The 16475-nt window shown below is 36.1% G+C and overlaps 1 protein-coding gene across 1 annotated transcript; it reads left to right on the top strand.

The window, feature by feature from the left end:
• The first annotated feature begins 2811 nt into the window (after positions 1-2811).
• LOC132129541 (hormonally up-regulated neu tumor-associated kinase homolog A-like) lies at positions 2812-14638 on the top strand. Its single transcript, XM_059541171.1, has 10 exons — positions 2812-2991; positions 4668-4960; positions 7340-7395; positions 7917-8055; positions 8191-8318; positions 9576-9711; positions 9849-10026; positions 10834-10917; positions 11016-11247; positions 12338-14638. Exons 1-10 carry the CDS (start codon positions 2812-2814, stop codon positions 13093-13095), a joined length of 2184 nt encoding a protein of 727 aa, XP_059397154.1. The 3' UTR covers positions 13096-14638.
• Positions 14639-16475: the final 1837 nt, after the last annotated feature.

Here is a 16475-nt window from a genome sequence, read left to right as displayed (position 1 = left end):
GCCTCTAAATAAGCTGTGATGCTGGCAGTCACTGAAGGTGTTTGTTTGAATTAAATCTTCAACAGGAGGTTGTGTGATTAGACTGCGTGTTTGAGTCAAGCAAAGTGAAATATTAAACAAATTTGCTTATGGTATCCACCATATACCATTCAAACACTCATACAAACACACACACACACACACACACACACACACACACACATATATATATATATATTTACATATGCTTCTTCAGCCACAAGAGGACAGACTTCAAAACTGAACTTATGCTTCAAGAATGAAGTTCACACAAAAATGTCAATTCTCTCATCATTTTATTACCTTCATCATGTTGTTCAGTATTTATAATATGTCAACACTATTTTCTCCAAATAAAGTAAAAAAAAAAGAATTATTTACTTATGAATTCCTTTTCTTTTTATTCTGTTAAATATATATATATATATATATGTATGTATGTGTGCATATATATATATATATATATATATGTATATACATTTTTTTCTTTTCTTTTTTTCTCCATACAATGGAAGTCAAGTCAAGTGTTGTTTAGGTTTCTGTGTTCTGCTGAAGTCATCATGCAGATTTGGATAAGTTTTAAAATAGAGAATTTTTCAATTTTTGGGTGTACTGTCTTTTTAATAACAGAGAACAGACTGCACATGTATCTGCTTTGTGTGAACCCCCAGCTACACTTTACTAGAGGTTTTCATAATGTTTTTGCATGATATCACATTTAGTGGTGTGTCTGGTGATATCCTGCTAAGAGGCTTCCTCATGAAGATTAGCATGTTAGCGCATGGATGCTCCAGCAGGGTTTTTAAAAGTTATTTAGTGTTAAGATATGCTTTAATGGATTGCTGGAGATTGGTTTCTTAAAGAGCAGGAAATGGATGGAGGTTTTCAGCACTATTAATTTGACCGCATTGTGATTTGCCAAAGCCTCGAGGCTGGAACACATTTTTGGGGGTGAACGCAAAGAGTTCTGTTCTGTGCGTCTGTGTGTTTGCACATTCTGGCTCTTGTTGTCATGGCCTGCTTTGAACCATGGATATTAAACTGTTCAGGCACATGCACACACAGTTTTGCCATATAGGGCCTGTCTTTGTTTTCTCAAAGAGGATAGAGTTGATATGAATGAGAGATATTCAACATACTGCAATGTATATATGAATCTGTGTGTGTGTGTGTATATGTGTGTGTGTTTGTACAGTTTGGTGGTCTCAGATTCCAACCCCTTGCTGCTCAGTTCATCTCCCTCACTGGTGGATAAATGGAGTGAGCAAATAAGAAATAAAGAAACCTGACCCAACCACACACTTATCCAACAATGGCCTCTCATTCAAGCACACAGACCCCTGTGGTCCAAGGCCAAACCCAACCACACAGAAGTGGTTAACTGGATGATGTTGCTTTTTGAGTTATTGTAATATCTCAAGAATATTATTGGGGAATATGAGACTGTGTGATTAATAGGGTGATTATTTCCATCAGTTTAATTTCTACTGTGGTAAAGGATATTAATTCTGATGATATTGAATGTACAGGTTTTAACCAAGAAAAGTATTAATGGACCTTTGAGAGACAATGCTGACTGATGAGGTGTAAGTAATAGATTTTTTTTTTTTTATGCTGTAAAAATGTTTTGACAAGTGACAAAAAATATGCTTCATGTGTCATACTTTATATTTATTCAATTTATTCTTATATATATTTTTTCAACATTTATATATTGAATATATATTTATAAGTTATATTTATATATTATGCCTAATTAAAATGCTTTTGAAAGATAATTAATTTTTTTTTATCATGCAAAAAAAAATAATTAATTGACCAAAGAAAATATAAAGGAAATATGTGTGTGTGTGTGTGTGTGTGTGTGTGTGTTTATATACAGTATATATATATACATACACATACAGACACACACACACACACACACACATAGAGAGAGATTTTTTAATTATTATAATATTTTAAATGATATTTTATTATTTAATTACATGATTTTATATTATATTTTATTATTTTATATAACTAAACTTTAAATTCATTAAGTTAACAAATTTTAAGGCTTTAAAATAGTAGAAATAAGTAGAAAGTGAGTAGAGGTAAATACAGTAAAAACCATGCTTGTGTGCTTCTAAAATATTTTAGGACTTTGTAAAATAATTTTTGGGAACTGTGTTTTTCAGTTTACATTCTCTCTCTTTCTCTCTCTGTCTCTCTGTCTCTCTCTCTCTGTGTGTGTGTGTGTGTGTGTGTGTAGGTGGGGGGTCATTACGGTGTAGTGTGTCCTCTCACTACACTAGGCTCACAGCATCAACCTGAGACCAGATACAGTTAATTATCTACCAGCACACACACACACACACACACACACACACACACACACACACACACAACAAAGACAAGGGTGCATGAACTAACCAGACTGACAGAAGAACCTTCCACTGGACAGAAAAGAGACAGTCTAGATGAAAAAGACAGATAAAGCGAGGTAGATCTGAGGCTAGAGACAGATACCTAGTCCCAAAACATGGCATGTGATTGTGGAACAGCATCTGAACTACAGAAAAACACAGAGGAGTGAAGAATGGATATTCTTTTTCTTGACAGGAGAGACAAACACCAACAGCCAAAGAAGAACCAATGAGACCTGCCTCCATCACACATGCCCTTCCTCTCCTGCCAACCTGTCTTCCTCCATCCTCTACCTGTCCGCTCGGTGTCATACTGTGGATCTGCTAGCAGACGTGCATTACTGGCATCATGCCAGCTGCGTTGAAGTCATCTCAGGATGGGAGCATGACAGATTCAGGCGAGCTGGAGCAGGCGGCAACCCCCTGCTTTGGAAAAGTGCCCCGTGACCTGCTCCAAAACTTTCCTCACACTAAGCGTGTGGGCAGCTACCTGGTGGGCAAAATGATCAACAAGGGCTCATTCGCCAAGGTTATGCTAGGCATGCACATCAGCACAGGAGAGAAGGTAACAGGCACACACCCAGTCTCTTACACACAGACGCCTGTCAATCAAAGGCGCACTAAGGGTGTCAGTCATCGGTGCGCTGAAGGGTTGTCATCCATTTTTCATGTTGTCTTGCTCTCTCAGCTTTCATAGCAATTCCGTCTTGGCTAATCTCTGACTTGCACTGCAGTAATAATCCATCCACGCTAACACACTCAAACTGTTAGAGACATTTATTAATACAAAAGGCACTTTATTTTGGGGGAGGAGGGGTGATCATGAATTGTGCGTTATGTGGCTGTGGATGTTTTGATGTTGACTCAGTAGTGTTTCATTACTCATTTTGTTTGTCTTTAGACTTCACTGGTGAGTTAATGTTCTTAATGTTTATAATAGACAATGATTTGTAATGGTGCTTTAGATTGCCATTATTTCAGTGATTTGCTTTTAGGGCCTGCAGAAATAGTACTTTACAGTTATTTGCTGTACAATGTTTCATATGCGCTTACATCAGCATTATTAGAAGATGAGTGAAGAGCATTTTGTCATGGTATTTTAGTTAAATCAGGTAAATGTAATTTCATATGACTATATTTTGTGTATGAATTACTTTTTATTTTATTTTTTACATATACATTTAATAATTTATTTATAAATGTTTTAGTGTTTATTTATGAATACATTATATTGCCAGTATCAATCAAGAGTATCTGTTATGAAATGCCCCCCAAAATCATGTATATGTGTGGGATGACTTAGCTATAGTTTGGGGATACATTTTGGATTTAATATAATATAATTTATATTGGATTTAATACATAATGTATATAAATTAATACAATTAATATTATTATTAAATAAAATAAATATAATTTTCACTTCTTGTTTTTTTTTTTTTTCCAGTATCTCTTATGTCAGTATCAATATAGAATATCTAATAGATGCCTAAAAATATTTTGGGGAAACTGGAAAACTTCTGGGTTCCTCATGATGCAGACAAACAGAGAGAGAAAGAGAGAGAGAGAGAGAGAGAGAGAGAGAGAGAGAGAGAGAGAGAGAGAGAGTTTTAGCTCAACCTGTCCTCCTCTTCTCACTAAGGTGACCTGAGCTTTCATGGGTCAGTAATTGTGGCCGCTGTGTGTGTGTGTGTGTGTGTGTTACCAGCTCTTATACACATCACTGAACCCTTCCTGACCACTCTGTTTTCCTGGTTTCCATGGGTTGCTATGATGACACATAAGCACACATCACCCCAACTCTATCCTAGAATTTGAGTTGGAGAGATGGACTTTGAGCTATAGTTTTGTGCCATGCTACTGCTCTGCCATTAAACACAGCAAACTAAACAACATCAGTTTTAATATAATGCATAAATACTATGGATGTTTTCTTTGGACAAAAATGTCCCATAGAAAAAAAAAATAAAATGTAAAAAAAATCTCCTAGACAGCAGTGACATTAATATAGATTGATTAAATAGAGAAAATGGAGTCATGAACTAGGACTCCAGTAATCTCATGTGCCACCTTTTGTCAAAAATCATCTTGTTTGTCTCTGTATTTATTTTTCCCCAGGAAAGTTTAGGAGAAACAGCTGTGGAAAAGTTAAAGGAAACATAACAGAAATTAACAGAAACATATGAGACAAAGTTGATACTTCAATGAAGCATAATGACTCTCTGTTTCTGTCATTGTCAGGTGGCGATCAAGGTGATAGATAAGAAAAAGGCTCGTCAGGATTCATACATTTTAAAAAACATGAAGCGCGAACCCCGGATTCACCAGTTGATCCACCACCCGAACATCGTCTTGCTGCTGGAGACGCTGGAGACGGAGAACTGCTACTACATGGCCATGGAGCTTTGTGGAGGAGGAGACCTTATGGATCGAATCTGTGAACGCAAACGGTTGGAGGAGAGAGAGGTTCGCAGATACACCCGTCAGATACTGTCTGCAGTGGAACACCTGCATCGACACGGGATAGTTCACAGGTAATGAATGGAAATTCTTGCATAGTGACATGATTGGACCCACAAAAATTAAGTTTTGAGATCATATGGTTTGGTAAGGGATGTAGGGATAGTGGGGTTGAATGAGAATAAAAAGAGAAAGGAAAACACTGAGAGTGCTAAGCTGTATAGATTAGTTATAAGAGCCTTAAAATAATGAAGTGCATTGTCATAGAATGTATAAATAAATTTATATAAATTTATTTGTAGGCTGTCAACCTTTGCTAGTGTTCTGGAAGAATGAGTTGATTTGAGACCTGAATGAAGTGTTTTGGTAGTTGTAGTGCATTTTGAATGTGAAATGAACTGCTTTGCCAAGCTGAAAGTTGGTTAGGAGAACTGTGTAAAGAGTTTTGCAAAATTGACCTAAGTATTGAGAAATGTGTCCTAGCGTCTGTAAAAAACTGTAATACAATTAATTGTTAATAATAAAGATGATAATAAACATTATTTGTCCAGTTCAAATTAAATGTGATTAATTTGTTAAAATTTTTAATTTTGGAATTTTAGATTATTATAATTCTACATGATTTATATATATACATATAACATCACATTTTGTTTTTTAGGGGGTAGGTTTAGAGTTTGTCCGTAGTAGTATAATTAGATTAATGTATGAATATAAAAAAATGATATAATATAAAAATGATAGAAGTTTAAGGTGTGTTCTCATTTATTCAAGTAAATATGTGTGTGTGTGTGTGTGTGTGTGTGTGTGTGTGTGTGTGTAGTACTTTAGTCTGACAGTGAAGCCTAATTGAGGCAACAGTGGGAATGTCATTAGCTTCTGATGACATCATCAGCCAGAGCCACTATGGATAACACATCATTCACTGACTTCTTTACTAATGGAGTCCCAGGATAAAGCTTCATAATGCTGAGGTCTGTCACACACAATCCACTCAGTAAAGGGCCTTTATTCGAGTATGTCAAGGATCAAAAGATGTTCATCAGCCTACACATACATACACACACACTTGACTACCCGCGGGGTTAGTCAGCATATACAGTCCCTATGGTAATGAAGGGAGTGTGTGGGTTCATGTCCATTTCAGTTCAAAAGTTCACCCACTTCAAATGACATTAATCAACCCAAATCAAACTATTTTATCAATTGGCTCCTCAAACACTCACTTTATGCCTTTGAGTCTGTCTCTGCTGACCTCTCTCTACAATACACATTAATAATACCCCAAAAACCCAGTCAAGCTGCTGGACAGCAGTCCAGTTTTCCCCTTAAACACGTCATGTCTGTCAGAGAACTTTAATATGGTCATATTTGAAGTAGTTTTTCAACTTTTCTTTGTACTTTGGACATTTTAGGGACAGCGTCTGTGTGTTTGAGTTGAGGAACATTAGGACGCCCATTGGGCATTGAGATGTCAGCCTTGTCAGTAAAAATGGAGAGAAATGAAAATAACTTTGATGGCTATGATATTTTTATAGGCTTTTCATACAATTTCATATTAAATGTGAGGTGCTTGCGGTCGTCAAAGTGAGTGTGAGTGTTTATTATGAAGTGGAAAGAAAGGGAGAAGGCGGGAGTAAGATAAAAGGAAAAAGAGCGGGGAGAGTGTAAAAGTAAAACTTTGCAGAGTGACTGAACTTCCAGGACCACCAAGCAGTGATATCACCAACAATAACTCTCGAAGCTCTGTTCTTTAATACAAATCCCCTTTTAATTCACATTTTTCATTACATTTTGTGTGCTGCTAGAGGTTGTTGGCTGGTCATGATTTCCCTGCACAGGGAGGGAGGTGATCTGAGTTGGACCCATACAGGTGTTTGTATATACAGTATGTATAGTATATATGAACAGTGGGGTCCCAAAGTCTGAGACCACTAGTAAAAATGCTTTTTTTTTTTTTTGCATTATTTTCTAGTTTAATACGTTATATTACCATAATTAAAAGTTGGTGTGAAAGTTGGTGCAAAGAGCATCTTGTGCTTCTGTGGAAAGCAGCGTTGTTATTGTTAAGTAAAGCAACTAAAGACTGTTTTCAGTAATCTAAATACAGATTAAATAAAATATAAATATTAGATGAAAAATGTAAAACACCTAATTGAAAATTAAAAATGTTGCCTTTGCAACTAACTGCAATAACTTTAAGTACTAAAATTACTAAAACTGAAATTTAAACAAAAATAAAGCTATAAGCTATATAGCACATATAAGCACATAATCTAAAATTAAAATGAAAACTAAAAATTAACATTTATGCATTTAGCAGACATTTCTATCCAAAGCTAATTACCTTGGAGGAGCATGAGCAGATTTTGAAGGTGGTATCAGAATTTTGGTCCCCAATGTGCGTTTTTTTTTTTAAACTAACCTCTTTCACTTTTTTTTCTTTTTTCTAGGGACTTGAAGATTGAGAACTTACTACTGGATGAGCTCAACAACATAAAGATAGTAGGTGAGTGTGTCTCGCCATTTGACCCTTTTTACATAGTGTAAATGTACATAATTTATTCTGAGGAAAGTTTTTGTCAGAGCTCTCCTACTGTGATACATGAATAGTTTGACCTTTGAGAATAACCAACTTTTATGGTTGCAGTAGTGTACACAAATGCAAGCACACAAGGAAGCACATCTCATTCACAGTTGGTCATCTTGCAAATGCTTTTATCCAAAGAAATGCTCATAATTGCTGTAATGAGATGGAATGAGTCAGTTCCATAGCTCTCTGTCTCCTTCATCCTTGTATTCATGTATTTCATGTGGGACTTCTGAAATCTGTATGATTTATATATTATTCTTAAATGCCTAATTTCCAAAATGTCTAAGGAATAAAAAATAACCTGATATAAAGTAAATTAAGTAATCTGCATGTAGTCTACTAGTTAAAGTTTCTGCATCAGAAACTAAAGACATTTGTATGTGCTTGTATGTTCATGCAAGTATTATACACTAACGTATGAGTGTGTTTGTGTGCAGACTTTGGACTGAGTAACACTCTGAAGGCAGACTCTCTCTCTCTGGAGCTGCTGAACACTCAATGTGGCAGTCCTGCTTACGCGGCTCCTGAACTGCTGGCCCACAAGAAGTACGGCCCTAAAGTGGATGTGTGGTCAGTGTGAGTACATAAAGTACATTTATATGTATGTAGTTTACATCAACTTGTGGAAGAGGTTTTTATTGAACATGGGTGTAATGCTTTTTAATGCTGGCTATTGACAGTTTGTGTGTGTTTTTCTGTGTGTATGTGTAGGGGTGTGAGTATGTTTGCCATGTTGACTGGCAATCTACCGTTTACAGTGGAGCCCTTCAATATCAAGCAGCTTCATCAGAAAATGGTGAATGGAGAAATCAGTCCGATACCATCGGACATCAGCAAAGGTAAAGTATGCACACACTTTCCATTATTGATATATATATAAATATAATTTTTTTTAAAGAATTTTAGACTTTTATAAGACTTTTACAAGAATGCAATAAATGGATCAATATTCACAGGAAAGACTAGAATTGTATTTTATATATAATTCTAAATACAATATAAAATATTTAAAATATATTATATGTTTTATATAATAATCTATTTATATATATTATATAATATATAATTAGATATTTTAAATAAATAGTTTTTACTGTATTTTTGATTAAATAAATGCCACCTTGTTGAGTAGTGAGGATAAGAAGCTTAAAACATTAAAAACATTACAAAATCTTACTGACCCAACACATATTCATTCAACTGATTCTGAAGATTTATTCCTAAAGGGTTCTACATCGAGATGAGATACAGAGAGAGAGAATGAGAAAAGAGAACAAGAGATAAAAGGTGTTGAGTGCAGCTGGATCTGATCCAGCACATTAATATTAATTATCATAAATATTAATAAAAGACTATATTCACCAGTTGCAAAAATAGATGCACTACAAACTTGATGATGCAAAATGTCTGCTAGTGGAACAGAACCTGGCCAGGTTTTCCCGATTCAGTTTCAGATTACCTTAGATCATTGCGTAGTTTGTACATTACGTATTGTGAATTACTGCCAGTTTCAATGAACCAGTGCATACATTGTTTATTAAAAAGAAGTGAAGGAAGTATTCAATGGAGCAGATGCAAGTGCATACAGCTACAGTATAGTAGCTGAACAGTAAATAGACATTTACTAATGTCACTCTGGATAATATCTGGTAAATCAACACCAATGCAAAAATGTGTTCCATATTATAGTGAATTAAATTGAAATATCATTGAGCATAATAATTCATATAATAAATAAACTAATATTATTAATAGACATAAGTAAACATACATTTTAACAGCTACATTAACTGGTGCTATTCAAGTCAAATAATATAATTTAACATCACCGAATCGACATAAAAATATTAATCTATACCAAAAATTGAGGAGTCTTCCCCAGGTTGAGAAGGTAAACAGGGGAGCAAAGTGCTTCTTAAATCTGATCTGTCCTTCTGTAAGAGAAACCTGGAGAAGTTCAGTCTGGGTCGGAAACACACATACACTCACTCTTCTAACAAATCAGTGTTGAGATCTTGTGTAAGGTTAAAACAGAGTTTTGAGACTCATTTAGCAGTGTCAAGATGTCAATGTTCTCATTCTTCATTTCTCTCTAGCGGCTGTACAGTTTGTCTTGTCTCTGCTGGAGCCAGAACCAGCAAAAAGGCCAACAGTAAAAACAGCAATGCAGGATAAATGGTTGAATGAGGGATATGCCAAGAGACCCCTCCATACTGTCACTCATAAAAACAGGTACATGTAAAATGAAATCTAATGGTAAAGCTACCCAAAGGAATAGACATAGAGATGGACAAAAATACACAAACATCTTGAAAAATCAATTCAGCATTTTCTGATATCTGTATTTGTGTGTTTTTGTTGCATTTTAGGCTGCGTCCTGAGGATCTGAATTCTGCTGTGTTAAAATACATGACTGAATCTCTAGGTTACGGTCTTTCTGATATCATCCACACGGTCACCAGTAACAAGCCATCAACCACTTTGGCTTGCTACCATCTCCTGCTGAAAAAACTCACCAGGCATCAGAAAGTAGTGAGGACCATGAAGGTAAAATCATACATGCTTTGATATATGTCTACATTTTTTATGTTTTTGAAAGAATACTCTTATGCTCACCAAGGTTGCATTTTTTTTAATCAAAATTACAGTGAAAACTGTTATACTGTCAAATATTATTACAATTGGAAATAATTGTTTTGTGTTTTAAAATATTTTAAAATGTTATTTATTTCTGTAATGGCAAAGCTGTTTTTTTATGAATCCAGTCTTCAGTGGAAACTGATACATTCTTTTATTCAGGATTTTTTGATGAATAGAAAATTTAAAAAACATTATAAATGTTTTTCCTGTCACTTTTGATCAATTTAATGTATCTGCTGAATATAAGGATTAATAAAAACATTAAAAATAACTTTTACTGACCCCAAACTTTAAAACAGCAGTGTATAGCAGTATAACATTGGATATAGGTCAGTATTACAGTTTCGTTTTTTATACCTCTTTTTACATTCACATTTCATTAGATGTGATTTAACAGTAATTTTAATCTTTAAAATAGTAATAATTAATATTAATAATGTTAAATGTAATCTTTATCAAATCTCAAAATACATACAATATAATGTTGTGTTGCCTTAATTTACTTGTAGCATTTAAAATGCTAAATTTTAGTTTTAGCGTTTATTTTTACTTTATTGAATTTATTGGTTTATTGACCATAACATGAAAAGTGTATTTATCAGTATTTCTTTTGTCCTAATCAGGAGAAAACTGATCCCAATTCATGCTATGATGCAATGTTCGGCTAATTGTTAGGTTTTGGATCACAGCTAACATGTTAATGACTGTCCTCAGAGAGAAGAGAACAGCGAATGGAATCTTCTGAATAAGGGCTTGTTGAGAAGGACATGCAATGCAAGTGCAAAGAGTCAGCAGCAGGTGAACCGTCCAGCTATACTTCTATATCCAAGAATCCCATCTTGTGTCTAAAACGATCATAGTCACACAAAACATTTAACAACCTATTCCTTCGCTAGTCTCCTCAGAGTGACACAGCCAATGAGAGGAGCACAAGGCAGTCCAGTAAGACCCAGCAGAGCCAATCACAGGACAGAGACACCCAGAGTGCCACAAAAAGGACAGCAGAGAGCATAAGACCAAAGCAGTCAAGCCTAGTGGACAGAGAAGATTCTCCTTCACTTCTGCCTGTGGATACAGCTAATGAGATCACCATGCTGGTCAAGACACATGATGGGCTGATTCCTAAGGGTAATATTAATTTCTTATCACTAATAGAGTGCTTCAAGGATGGCGTATTTTGTAGGCCAACCGGATAACAATTAACATACTTTTATCTGAATTTTGAAGCCTAAATATAATCATTAGAAGTAAAAAGCTAAAGTTAGGCTATAAACGTCAACATCTAGAAGTTGGAAAGTTTTGTTTGCATCGTTTGAAACAGTGTGATTATAATGACAGCAAGGCTGTGAAAGTGGAGTATTGAGTAGATGAGTTTACCTGTTCTGCATGATGCCAATGTCCCCAACAACCTCTGTAGTACCATTTAGCAACCTTTTTTAAGACATATAAAAACTTAGTAATAAATTATGAGTGGGGTTGACATTGATGTATTTTATAGAATAAAAAATAGATAAAATCCTTTCTTGCAGCTATCATGTTCTTGCTAGAGCAGGGAAAATAACCAACCAGCACATTCATAGAGAGGTTTTTTTTTTCCTCCACTGATGTTGACTGGACAGAGCAAAGGAATCATTGTGAAGCTCATTCGGAATTGTTAAGTGCAGCTACCCCAGCCAGAACTTCTAAACACATACTGGATAAGAATGTCCTGCTCAAAGCTGCAAGATCCAACAAAAAATAGTTCAAGTTCAAGATGCACTGAATCCAGTAAAACATTATTAATGCTTGCATAGTGTAATAAAGGAACAGAGTATTTCCTGTTTAAGGAAATTCTTTTTCGGAATAAAATGTGATTTTTACCTACTAGCCTGTTGCTCAGTTCATTGTAATTCATAGATCGAATAGGTCCCATGGAGTATATTACATTGTGCCTTGTCACTTGAACCTGGGCAAAGTGAGTGCCAGTCACAGAGCCAGTCACAATTAACAAAGCTTTTTGATGGTTTAAAGCATGTTATCATCCAATCATCATCAACATTTAAACAGTCTAATAGTAGTACATTAATCTCTAACATGTCCCACACTGTCCTGCAAAATCACATCTACAGTCTTGTAACAGAGCAATAACCAAGTGGTCACCCTATTTTAGACCCACTTAATTTAGAAATTCATACAATGCATAATCAGCTGACAGAATTTGTATTTGTGTATATTTCAGTCTTAACTTTTGGTGAGAAGGAGAAGCTTTGTGTTTCACCGCCTAAGTGTTCCTGCAGAGAGGGAAGTGGCACCAAACTCTGTGATTCCGCCACTTTTGATGCCACTGTAACCATAGAAACTTCCAGAGACTCCCAGACAATGAAAACATCAATCAAACCACATGATCTGAGACCGGCTTACTCTGACAAATATCAAGTGCTAGAATACGAACATCAGCCTGATGACAAGTTAGAAAAGTTGCAGACATTCTACTCCGAGAGAGGGGCATCTCCCAGAATGGGACAGCGCTTTAAGGATTTATTACTAGCCATTGAGGAGAAAACCTACAATGCTCGCCACCTCAGCGCCATGGAAACCACAACACAAACCTCCCCTTTACCTCGACTGCGTCACACTAGAACGCTGAAGGAAGCCACACCTAGAAAAGTCACCTGGGTCGGTCTTAGGCACCACACAACACCTGGCACTGGCTCCTCGCCTTTCTTAGTAAATGGGTCCAAACCTCCATTGTTTCCATCTCAGAGACAACAAGCTCTCGTCATTAAAAACCTGAGACATGCAAAGGAGAAGAGGAACACAGGAACGGGAGGAGGAGGAGGGATTGGTGTCCCCAGTAATACCTCGAAAAGAAACTCTGTTCAGTTGCGAACAGCTATACAGCGCAGAGTCACGGACCTCAGCTTACCAATGCTTCCGTCTGCTTTACAAAACAAATCTGACATAAAGACAAAAATACTCAGAATGGATTTCAGGTGACATTTCAGGGATTTGAGGCCTTCTCAAAGGGAATATGCTGGGTTCAGTACAAGTCATGCTCAGTCGACAGCATTTGTGGCATACTGTTGTTTACTACAAAACAAATCATTTTGATCCATGCATCCCTTGTTTAAGGCAAGACACTACAGGAAAAACCATTGTTTTTTTCATGCACATATATTCTAAAGATTTTTACAGAGGAGTTTTGTTCATATATCATCCATCTGGTTTATATACATTTTTATTCCTTAAAATATGGTAAAAATATTTTTTGTTTTATAGAGTCATAAAGGTTTTTACAAAGGGGATTTTGGATATCTTAACTCTAATATATCAATAAAGTGGAATTTTGAACTTGACTTTATCTAATGTTCAGATTTGACATGTATGCAAATTTGGGCATATTTGACTAGACAGTGTTTCATTTGCATATTTTAAAAACATAAAATTTCAGAAAACTTATAATACAAAACAGTTGTCTTAATGTACTGTGATTAATCAACTGGTGAATGGTGGGGCACCATTGAGTCGGATTTGTAAGCCAAGGGTCACTGGTTTGATTTCTCAGTACCAGCAGAAATTGTTGGTGGGGGAGTGAAAAGACAGTGCTCTCTTCATCCCTCAATACCCACAACTGAGTTGCCCTGGAGCAAGGCACCAAAACCCCATTTGCTGCCAAGGTGCCGCGGCAAAATGGCTGTGATCGCGGTGTGTGTACGCGCTTACTTGGATGGGTTAAATGCAGAGCACAAATTCTGAGTATGGTTTACCATACTTGGCAATCACATCACTCACTTTCACTTTCAGTCTTCGCCTTATTCACCTTTAGTGCTTTACCTTGAATTCACTTCCACTTTATGTGCCTCACTTTCATATTTTTTGCGAGATAATCAGTATTATGCCAGTTGCTGAAAATAAGCTATCTGCTTCAGGAAGAATGAGATACGTTATCTTATTAAAATCAACATATTGTCTTACCATTACCTCCCCTCTTGCCCCCCATCCTCCCTTTTTCTAGCATAATCCCCTGGTCCCAGGACAATTTGACTACTCTTGAGTTTCTTAATTGTCTGGTTGGGATTTGACTGATGTCCATTGTAGGTTTTAAGCTGCTATCATGTTTCTCGCTTTATGAATGAACGCATCTGAATAGCATCACTCAGCTATGCCAGTCGGTGCCAAAGGATGAGGATCCAGCTTATGAGGAAAATGGCTAATATAACTGAACTATTATATTGGCTTTTTGTTTGAAGCTTACAATACAATAAACTATTGTTCAGGAATGAGGAAATGTAGTTTTGGTACAAACTTTGTTTTCTTTTTTTAACAACTTATCTTAAAAATAACTTGACAGGCTACTCAATACTGGACTGCTCACATAATTGTAGACATCTAATTAGGCTTATTTAAGGGTGTGTGTGTGTATGTTAAATGAGCAACTGTGATGTGGCTGCTCCCCAATGGCCAGAAGGGTTTTGAATAATGGACATGTAAAGGAATCTTTCCCTCTTTTCAAATGGCGAGGAGCTCATGAATTATGAACACTTTGTTTTGGTACATGATGGTGCTGAGGGGGGTTTGGACTGTGTGTGTGCGTGCAGATATGTTTGCTGGAGAGAGATTGGTCTGTGAGTGTGGCATGTCTGCACCTCAACTCAGATTTGCAACCACATAGTTTCCGAAGACACTTAAATATCCTCAGATTACATAATCAGTCTTTTTTCAACAGTTATTATGAATTTTATTGCATTAGATATAACAACATAAAAGAACCAAGTGGCATCTGCAAACAATTGCAGTTCTGTACATTTTCAGCAGCCATTACTCCATTCTTCAGTAGCACATGATCCTTCAGAAATCAATCTAATATGCTGATTTTCTGCTCAAGATCCTTCTAATTTCTGATCATCAATGTTGAAAATGCTTGCACTCTTTTGTGACATTACAATTGTCATTACTGTCACTTTTGACCTCAAATACACCATTGACATCATGTCTGGACATTACCAGGGTGCTATCATTACCTCCAATATAATCCCATCTGTCTCTGCTTCAATTAAACACACCATAGAGAAAAATAACTAATATTTACCACCTCAGTGACTTAATTTGACGCTACAGGGGTATGTTACTCTACCGAGCAACCCAGTGATGAAGAGGCACGTCACCTCAGTTCCATGGGAATGAATATGTTATACATTTAGACCAAGATCACATCAATGTTTGCTTTTGTCCAGGAAAAAAGTAGTTGGACAGAAAATACTATGTCTCACTTTATATCCTTGAATAGATTTATGAATCTCTAAACTCTTTTTATGTTATGACTTTAAATCTGTGATATTTTAATAAGAAATGCCTATGTATTACACCCTTGAAAACAACCATGACAGCCAAGAATAGAATATAGACCCTTCCCAAATTGCAGTTTAGTTTAAAACGGTCTCTAGTCTTGCTCACCCTGCAAACTGAATTTGAGCACCAAACATTCTACGGAGAGAGTTACATTTGCATTTTATTTATTTATCATATGATTTTATCCAAAGTGACTTGCATTGCATTCAAAGTATAAATATTTTTTAATTAGTTCATGCATTTTCTGGGAATCGAACTACGAGTGCCATGCTGTACAATTTGAGCTTCAAGAATGTTAACAATTTGTTTAATGGCCTGTGTCAGGGTGACCAGGCACCTGTGAAGCCCAGTCTTTCCAGAAAACAAGCCCAAACTTGCCTAACACCAAATATAATAAATCATTAGTTAGTCCTTAATGAATTATAGACTCTATTTATGTTTGTGCTTAGTGGTCTGACTAGTGATTTCTATCGTGTGTGTGTGTGTATATGATGATAAATAATTATATTCACCATATCCACTTGACTTTTCAGGCTTGCATATCAAGATTTAAATAATTATGTGAGACAAAATATTTCATAATGTAGATTTAAATGCCTCAATGAATGTCTACCCTGTGGGGGAAAAAAACAGCATTTGCTGGTTAGATATATTCTGAAGCACGGCTGCTGGTTTGAGCTGGTTTAAGAAGGCCCTTAGCTGGTTTAAGATGGTCATGTGCTGGTGCTAAGCTACACCTGCTCAGCACCAGCAACTCAAACCAGCTAAAGACCATTTTAAACAGGCTCTAATCACAGCACACTGTCGCGACCAAATGGTACGAGAATTTTGAAGCCCCACGTGTTTTGGTGAACTGAAGGGTCGCGTATGCGGCGTTTGTGTAGGCCTAGTTATTAGCCTCGAGTTTATCGTTAGGCTACTGCTGTACTCGTTGTTAATCCCGTTTTGAATGAAACATGCGTGCTTCAGTATGGAATTACTGAATTTTTTTTGTATGCAATACATCCCTTGTATTACTAAATATGTAA

This window comes from Carassius carassius, chromosome 46 (genome assembly GCF_963082965.1).
Source record: "Carassius carassius chromosome 46, fCarCar2.1, whole genome shotgun sequence".
Taxonomy (NCBI): domain Eukaryota; kingdom Metazoa; phylum Chordata; class Actinopteri; order Cypriniformes; family Cyprinidae; genus Carassius; species Carassius carassius.
This window is presented reverse-complemented; position numbering and strand designations above follow the sequence as displayed.

Coding starts and splice junctions, on each gene's coding strand:
- LOC132129541 (XM_059541171.1), top strand. CDS start 2,812: ATGACAGATTCAGGCGAGCTGGAGCAGGCGGCAACCCCCTGCTTTGGA. Junction 4,961..7,339: donor CGACACGGGATAGTTCACAG/GTAATGAATGGA, acceptor TCTTTTTTCTAG/GGACTTGAAGATTGAGAACT. Junction 7,396..7,916: donor CAACAACATAAAGATAGTAG/GTGAGTGTGTCT, acceptor GTTTGTGTGCAG/ACTTTGGACTGAGTAACACT.